Source organism: Chlorella variabilis, assembly GCF_000147415.1.
Source record: "Chlorella variabilis unplaced genomic scaffold CHLNCscaffold_31, whole genome shotgun sequence".
Lineage (NCBI taxonomy): Eukaryota > Viridiplantae > Chlorophyta > Trebouxiophyceae > Chlorellales > Chlorellaceae > Chlorella > Chlorella variabilis.
Genome location: NW_005435057.1, coordinates 96,781 through 106,265, shown reverse-complemented (window position 1 = coordinate 106,265; position 9,485 = coordinate 96,781). Strand labels below are relative to the sequence as shown.

General features: G+C 54.6%; 1 protein-coding gene across 1 annotated transcript; it reads left to right on the top strand.

The window, feature by feature from the left end:
• Positions 1–182: 182 nt before the first annotated feature.
• CHLNCDRAFT_141072 (hypothetical protein) lies at positions 183–8,679 on the top strand (the record flags this gene model as incomplete). The annotated part of the gene is made up of 2 exons (XM_005843390.1): positions 183–221; positions 8,146–8,679. 2 exons carry the CDS (start codon positions 183–185, stop codon positions 8,677–8,679), a joined length of 573 nt encoding a protein of 190 aa, XP_005843452.1.
• Positions 8,680–9,485: the final 806 nt, after the last annotated feature.

The window sequence follows — 9,485 nt, the reverse complement described above, 5'->3', positions numbered from 1 at the left end:
TGATGGGGATGGGGATGGGGATGGGCTGGGCGACGGTGAAGGCGAGGCGCTGGGTGATGGGGATGGGGATGATGATGGGCTGGGCGACGGGGATGGAGACGGTGAGGCGGCAGGCGACGGGGATGGGGACGGCGAGGCGGCAGGCGACTGGGATGGGGACGGGGAGGCGGCAGGTGAGGGTGATGGAGACGGTGATGATAGAGGCGGCGGGGATGGGGATGGTGAGGCGGCAGGCGGTGGGGATGGGGATGGTGAGGTGATTGGTAATGGAGATATGGATGGAGCCTGCATGTTAAGTTAACTTATCATGAATGTATGCATGCGTATTCTGAAAAGCACTGGGTGGCGCAGGACGTACTGGAGATGTTGCTGGGCTGCCAGGTGGGGATGGGGATGGCATCAAAGGCGGAGAGCTGTAGCCTCCCGGTGACATAACCTGAAGCGCAAAACCCTGTGTTAGCCACACTCGCGTCCCATGTTTGCATGTTGGCAGGAGCATACCGGGCTTGGCGAGGCGCGTGGTGTGATGGCTGGTGAGGGCGAAGGGGTGGATGTGATTGTGGGCGAGCTGAAGAGATTGGATTGTGGCGAAGGAGAGGGTGCTACTTGTTGGATGGCAGGAGACGGGTCGGGGTAAATAGGGGGTGAGCGCTCAATGATGACGGGGGGCGAGCGCTCAATGGTGACAGGAGGAGAGAGTTCAACGGTGACCACAGTTGGAGAAGCAGTGATGGGAACTGGGGGTGTGGGTTCTAGGGGTCGAGGCGAGTCCTGCATGCAACGACGAGTACATGCCAATGTATAATGACGCAACTACTTGGAAGCGCTGCGATGATTGCGGCACAGGCGCACCTCTGGCTGTGCATCAAAAAAAGAGGACATGGTTAAGGTGCTGCCGTCGGAGCTTTCTGAACTGGAATAGCTGGTGTCCTCCTTCTCGGGCTCAGTATTATCTTTCAACGAATCCTGCAGACCCAAGAACTAGAAGGTAAGCAGCAGTCGACGTCCCAAACCGCCCTACTTTCTTGCACAACTCACAAACAGATCATGGATATCAGGTGTGAAGGCTCCAGAGCCGCTGCTTCTGCCGCTGCTGCTGCTGGCTTTCTTCTGCAACGAGTCACCAGATGTACATGATGCCTTTGTGAAAATACCTGAGCAATTCATGCATTGCAACATACCTCACAACTATAAATGGACCCGTCTCGATTGCATTCGGACCCCAATGGACAGGTGCATTTCTGGGTAGGATCTCCACCCATGCATGAGTCGCTGGGTTGCTTGTCGCTTCCGCATACCTCGAGAGGCTGCAGCGCGCAGAAGCTGTGAGCAAGCTGCATGTTGGAGCTATGCAAGGCGGAACAAGACTTGCCTTGTTTTCTGAGGATTCTGGAGTTGCGGGTTGGTCTGGTGCTTCGGGCTCCCCAGGTTTGGGCTGTAACAAATCTGATAACGGGGATGTCCCTGAGCTTTCACCAGGCGACAATCCCCCCCCCCCCGTGGACGGAATTTCGGGTATATTAGCATCTCCTACAAGTGGCAGCCAGATTGAAGGTAGCGAAAGACATCGAACACCAACCCGCAGCTCTGCTCCACAAACCTGAGGCACTGGAAGGCGCAGTGGGTACATAATCAGTATTCGCAGGTGGCTCCACCGGTGTCGGCGCATCCGCCGTCTCAATCTGCCGCAACGCCCGGCCACCGCCTGCATGCCACCAAGGTGGAGTGTGTGGCCAGGACAGCTTTGCATAGCGCAGAGAGGGGCATGGCGCACCAGTTCTAAGAGGTTCTATTCCATTTCTGCGGTGCGTGGGAGGTTCGAGAAGCGTCAGCCCCAGCGGCGTCGACACACAGCAACAGAGGCGCACTGCGCAGCAACATAGGCAATCCTAACCTTGCGAATGCAGGGTGAGCTATACTAGGAACTAACACTAAAATTGTAAAAAACAACAACATGGGTTTAGCCTCGGCTGCCTTTAGCATGCAGGCACATGCCTCAGGCCACTAACACTTTATGAACCGGATGATAAGGGAGGAGCAGTTCACTTGCTGCAATGATTACACTCCTTCCGTCTTAATCTGCCCGTCCGTCATGCACGAGAAAGAAAGAATCTTCTATCTTGATTACAGACAGCGGCATCATACCCTTGCAGGCGCTCGTAGTATTCACTCCGCGCACCGCTGCGGCAGGCATCGGTTCGTTGATTTGCAGGGCAAGCCCTCAACTAAGCATGCCAGCTCACCACTCAACAAGGTGCTGGACGACGATGGGGTCGGGATTGTATCGGAACGCTACGTCCAGGGGAGTGACACCCTTGCCAAAGCTGGCGCAAATCTGCTCAGGATGTCGGCGGTAGCAAGCCTGCAATAGGACAACTGAGTTATGACATCGGATGAAAAAACCGTATGGGAAAAAATACAAATCTAACGTGCGTGCGTATTGGTTACCTGAACCTGTGCCAGGGTACCACGCGTTGCAGTAACGTGCATGCTCCACCAATCCTCCACTTTGTATACCCCCTCCGTTTGCATCGGAGGTGGAGGTGGCGCCCGTGTGTTTCCGCGGACATGACATTGTGAGAGAATTCAGAATCAATTGTTGGTCTGTGTGCCCAGATAGAGTGCAGTCTGACCAAGTCCACACACCATGCAATGTGATTTTGGGAATAAAGTACAGGAGAGTCTTTGATGCTTACGGTTCTTGAGCGCACGCATGCACCCTGCTCCCAAGCCTCAGATCGCCCTCGAATCGGTGAGTCTAACGAATGGTGGCATGGAGCACATGAAACCACTTTATCCCCAAGCGCGGCATGTCTCAATAATGCAGCAATCGCCATGACAACCTCAGCCGGGAATTCTTTCAATGATTTGTTTGGAGAAGATTCCATAAAGAATAAGCAGAAGTATGCGAATCGGCATGGCTATATCTATTTGTGTTCGATAATGATCTCGCAAAGCCGCGTCACCAATATTTGGGCAGCGTAATCGGCGTTCTGAGTGTCCTTCATCACTACGATTAGGGTTTTAGGGTTTAGGGTTTAGGGTTACAAAGTCGAAACTTTGTGAGGACAAACGCGGCATAGCTGACCGGCTCAGCGCCAATCCAAGCCAATTCCTTCGGGAACGCCTAATAGAATCGCCAAGGCTTCGGCACAGGCCTCCCCGGGACCCATTCACTACTAGTGGGGGGTACTGCACTTGGCGCGTCGGGCAGATCAAATAATGGTCTAAAGCTAGACGTTAAAACCGGGAAGTGAAGCTTGTGGAGGCTCTTCCCCACCTTTACCTTTACCTTTTACGATTGGGTGTTCAAGGCAAGACCCTAATGGTTTGCAGGCGTGTTGCTTGAGAGGATGGTTTCCGTCCGTATAATAGCAAACCTTGCAACAAACTGACTCCCTGCAGGTTGACATCGATACCCTGATCATGACCCCAGACATTCGGCTAGAATCATTTCTCGACCCCCGTTTCGATGTGAGGCGCCATTGGTGAGTCCCCACCGCCGCACTCAGACGATACATTCCACGCGATGCCGAACCGCTGCAAATGCAGATTGCCACGAAGAATCTGGTATCAACGGCGGCGTCTACTTTGTGAGGAACTCGACCTGGTCGCACATGTTTCTTCTGGAGTTGAGCTACTCCAGATGTGTGCCTTGGTGATCAATTGATGCGGCTAGTATATCTGGAGAATGAAACACTTCAGGTTTTTACCAACACGGGCAATGAGACGCCAAACTACGAAGAGCTTGGGGACCAGGCGATCATGAAACAGTTGGTGCTTTCCTATGACAACTATGCCATCAGAAACCATGTCAAGGTTGGGATGCCTTGATGTGCACATTCTAGCCAAGCGAGGAATGTCGCATTACTAACAAGTGCCGCAACACAGTTGCAGATCGTGTCACCAAAGTTGTTCAACACATACATGCACGTAGACCGATATTGTCCTGGGATGAAGTCATGGGAGACTGGTGATTTTCTGGCGCATCCCACCGGGGAAGGGCCGCGGGGGGTGGACAAGGAAGGATACTTCAAAGAGTACCGAGGCATACTGGAGAGCTAATTGTCGAACTCTATACAGTTTTGAGAGGTGTTGCCACTCTGCCGTGCTTCATGCACAATAAATTGATGGACAACCCTGCACGGATTGGTTGCGGGTCTGTTTTCATGGGGAATTGGTAGACAAAATATATGACTGAGCTCAGATGCATGTAAGAACTGCGGGCTCACCTTGCCTTTCGCGGCACCTTAACCGTACGCGCCAGGCGGACCATCGTTGCGCCGTCATACCCGTACTTGCGCTCATCGAGGTCGCTCCGTGCACCCCTGGCATGCATCGGTTCATTGGGTTGGGTTTGATGTTTAGCCGCCTCCGAAAAACGCATACCAACTCACCACGCAACAAGCTGTTGGATGACGGCCGGGTCCTGATTGTGGCGGAACGCGACGTCCAAGGGAGTGACTCCGTCTCTGCTTGCACGTAGCTGCTCCGGATGGCGGCGGTAGCAGGCCTGCAATGGTACAACTGAGTTGCGACATCAGTTAAAACAAACTGTATGTGAACAATCGTAATATTGGTTACCTGAACATGCGCCAAGTTGCCGTGCCTCGCAGTAATGTGCATGTGACTCCACTCTTGTACTTTGTAAAACTCCGATTGTGCAGCCGACATGGTGCCCGCCTACCTGCTTCCGGGGGCATGCACGTTGCGAGAGAATTCAGAATCAATTGTTTGTCTGTGTGCGCAGATAGAGTGCGTTCTGACCAAGGCCACACGCCGTGCAATGTGTTTTTTGTGAATATAATGAATACCTGAGCGCCGCCTGCAATGGGTGCATCTTCAGCCGCAGGAGCTGCCTGGCGGACACGCTTGCTGCCCATGCCAGCTGATGCAACATCATCACTCAGCATAGGCCGCTTGCAGCTTGCCTGCATGGCGGCGGGGCGTCACGGGCATGGCCTCACAGAACACTGTGAGTTGCATGGCTTGCTCTCATGCACCGACGTGCACCGAAAACATGACCAATGCCACACGCCCGGCTTTCTATTTTGTGTGAATATAATGTGAGTACCTGAGAGCCGCCCACAACGGGTGCGTCATCAGCTGCAGCTGCTGGAGTCGGGTATGTGGCCGGCTCCACCCGGCCACGCTTGCTGCCGCCCACAATTGCGGTGGCACCACTCGTGATAGGGCGCTTCCGGCGTGGCTGCATGCCCGGCGGGGTGGCAGGTGCATGAATTGCTTTCAACGAATTGCATCGCCTGCCCTGCTCCGGTATCGGTACCTGCACGAACCTGCTCAGGGGGCGCTGGAAACTCAACATGCATACGTGGCTCAGGGACTACTTGGGATCCCCCAGTACTGCAGTGGCAGCATGGAAGTGGAAGGTGTAAAGTCGTTGTGTGGAGGCACCTCCATCTCGCCGTTTAGAAAGTGAAATGCACCAAACACTCACCATGCCTCGCTTCACTCGCAATCGTCGCCGCTGCTCCCCCAGCCGCTTTTCGCGGCTTTTCGCGGCTGTCTGTCTGTCTGTCTGTTACACCCATAAGGAGCAAATGAATGCTACGGGCCCAGCTGTGGTGCCAAACAGCTGGAAAAGTATGCACCAACACAAAACACATGAGGGAAGAGATTCAGGTATGGGGGGTAGAGCTGTACACAACATTGCAGCAAATACAAAACCCACCCAAAATTATAAGCTGCATGCCCCAAGCAATACACACGGTGGGCATCTGCATAAAGATAGCAAGAGGCATTTAATGAAGCGCCGGATAAGCTCAACCCCGGGCCAGCCGAGCCGACCGCCTGGGCAGGGCCGTCAAGACGTGCCCAGGGGCCACCTCGACTGGGGATGGGGCACGAGATGAGGGTGTGGAGGTGGCGGCCTCCGCCTGGTGCCTCGCCGCCGTCTCCCGCCGCTGGCGTCGCCGCCGCGCAGTTGAGGATTCGGGCCGCTCGTCTGCCGCAGGCGACTTGGGGTTAGGCGGGGCAGCAGGCTAAGAAAGGCCTTCTTTGAAGGCGCTGGAGCTAGTGTCTAAACCCTTCGAGAGGGCACAGGTTCGATTCCTCCCATGTCGAAACTTTGTGAGGACAAACGCGGCATAGCTGACCGGCTCAGCGCCAATCCAAGCCAATTCCTTCGGGAACGCCTAATAGAATCGCTAAGGTTTCGGCACAGGCCTCCCCGGGACCCATTCACTACTAGTGGGGGGTACTGCACTTGGCGTGTCGGGCAGATCAAATAATGGTCTAAAGCTAGACGTTAAAACCGGGAAGTTAAGCCTGTGGAGGCTCTTCCCCACCTTTACCTTTACCCCAGACGCGACCATCGACTTGCATGTACTTCAGACCTCCGGAATCCACAAAAATCGAGAGTGTTGTAAACCATGGATGGCTTTCAAAACAACCTCCACCTCCACTGCACCGAGATGCACACTTGCCTGCCTCTTTTGCAACCTGACCCATATGGGCCAGGATCTTCTTAGGCTTTGCCAGGGTAGGCCCGCCCAGCGCATTCACCGCATCGAGAAAGGCAACATGTAGCTCCGTTGTCCACACTTTTGACGGGCCCATGTTAGAATCCTTCCGAAACCGAGTAAGGCGTGCCGCCACTTGCTTTCTGGTGAGTCATGCACAGAGCTGATTGGAGAACCGCAAAATGTAAAATTGGATGGCAGAAAGTTGCCGCGATTCATGATGTAATGAAGTCTTCTTCGGGTTGTGCCCTGCTGGTATACCTGGATGTGGATGTCATCATGGTTGATTGGTCTACTTCAATGTAAACCCTGTTGCAAATGTGGGGATTTTCACGTAAGACATGCAGTTACATGCACGATGCCCTTGTTGTGTGTTTTACACACAACAGGCCAGCGTTTGGCATTGCAGGCCGAAATTTGATATTGCAGGCCCTCGATCCCGCGGTGCCTCGAAACTTTTTAGAGACATCGCTCCCCACACACGATGCAATGGCAAATGTTACTGGAACGCGCCTTCTGTCCGGAAACACAGGCTTCATGGTTTTCCGGAACAGGTGACAGTCAATAATGCAATTTCACTCAGTCGCTAGAATGCTGACAATGCTGGCCACCCTGACATGTGCGCAGGCCTGAGACGCATGCAATAGTCAATAGGTGGCGACGTTGCACGGATGAGGTGGCAGGATGCAATGAATATTTGCACAAGTGGGCATGTGACCAAGGAGGCTGGAACGTGTTTATAAGGCCTACCCTGCACGAACATGACCTGGTGCTGGTCCCATGCCGAGACGCAAATGGCTATCCCGGGGCCTCCGAAAATGATTCCGATGGGACATGTACAGGAGGTCGCTTCTTGGAACACTACTGGATGGATAAGGAGCAGGTGCACGCCGTGCTTTCCGAGGCCTTCCATGAGATGTCCTACATGGAATACAACCCATGAGCAGCATACCATTGCCAAATCAGATAACCAAACAGCTGCACCGTGCCGAGGACCGCCCCCACATTTCTCTGTCTCACGCTTCTAGTCTGCTTTGTATACGACGTGTACAACCCATGCCCCCCGCTTCGTTCGCATATACACTCAATACACAAATTCACAGTCGCTGGCGTTTCCACCTAGCACTCAGTGGCGGAGCCCTCGTGGGCTGTTACTGTAAAGGCTGGCCTCCGGGCGCCGCTTATGCTTTAATGCGTATTCGTGCTCGCTGGCATGTCCCACTCTCAGTGCTGTATTGTTTTCCCACCCGCCTTTATCATGTGGCGGGTGGCTGTGTCCCGACCACCGAGCCACGTGGCAGCAGCAGCAGCATAGAACATACAAGTATTGCAGGGTTCATCTGGCTGCCCCGACCCCCCACAGCACGGCCTTGACAAGCTTCTAGCACAGCTGCCCCACGCCATCTTCCCTATTATCTGCGCCCGGCGCCTTCAGCCCCATGAGGGAACGCTGTTGCAATGGCAACCGGCCAACATTCCCAATTTCAGCTATTTACTGTCATAGTTGCAACGAGCATTCATTCAGAATAGATAGATCATTCATTCAGCACACAGACCGGACGCCTCTTGCCCCTTGAGCCCTATATTGTTCGGTCTGTTCCTGGATGACTTCGAGTCCGGGCTGGTGCAACAGGCTGCGGCCGCGGCTCTGCCTCGCTGGCAGAGCGGGGAGTGCGTGCCGCCATTATTTTACGCTGATGACCAGGCCTTGCTGGCCACCACGCCGGCAGGCCTGCGTTTCCAGCTTGGTTACCTTGAGAGCTACTGTGCCGCCTGGGGCCTGACGGTTAACACCAAAAAGACCCAGGTGGTAGTGTACACCACTGGCAGGGCTGCTGCCACGGAGGAGCGGTTCCGCTACGGCGGCAATGAGGTGGAAACCGTCCCCACCTTCAGATACCTCGGCGTGCACCTGCACTGCCGGCAGGCCTTTGCCTCGGCGGCATCGTATCGGGCGGAGGCTGGGCGGCGCGCGATGCACCTGCTGCGTCGCCGCCTGGCCGAGAATGGGTTGCAGGACCCCCTGCTCAGCATGCGTGCGTTCAAGTCTTGGCTTGGCAAGCAGTGGCGCACGGGGTCGCACTGGATGGCTGAGGAGACAGGCCGGTGGCAGCGGCTGGACCGCACCCAGCGCCCATGCCCCCACTGCCAGGCCCCTCTAGAGGACGTACGCCACGCAGTGTATGACTGCAGTTAGGCAGCTGCTGCGTTAGGCAGCTCGTCGGTGTCGCTCTGAAAAATGATGTCATCGGGCTGGACATCGAGCCTGTCTGCCACTTGGTGGAATGCTAGCTGCAGCGTACCAGAGACGATTCGTTGCAACTACGCATGGTTGCCGGTTTTGAGCTGAAATGGCTCACCCTGCTTTGAAACTCGCGATGCCATGCCGCATCCTCCATGTCCGGGTCTGTCATATCTTGCTCGATCACAATGTGCACTATCTTGCCGGCAAATGAAGCAAAACGGCGACACATAGCATCTCGGAAGTGCAATGGTTTGGGGTCCCCACGGAAGGTGAATGGCGCCTCTATGATGACAAACATGTCTGCAAGCATTGTGTGATGCACATGGTGAGTGACGCATGCAGCTTTGGGGAATCGCTATTGGGAATTACCCACGACATCATATGTCTCCAGGAATCTGGCGTGCAGCAAGTCCTCCTCATTGTTATATATCAGAAGGGAGATCAACTACAACATGCACATGACCGGCTCAGCGCCAATCCAAGCCAATTCCTTCGGGAACGCCTAATAGAATCGCCAAGGCTTCGGCACAGGCCTCCCCGGGACCCATTCACTACTAGTGGGGGGTACTGCACTTGGCGCGTCGGGCAGATCAAATAATGGTCTAAAGCTAGACGTTAAAACCGGGAAGTTAAGCCTGTGGAGGCTCTTCCCCACCTTTACCTTTTACCTTTGCCATAAGCCCTACGACTGAACCATTGCCCCTTCCACCTCAGCAAATGGCGTACACAACATTCCTAACATCTTTCGACCACGACTG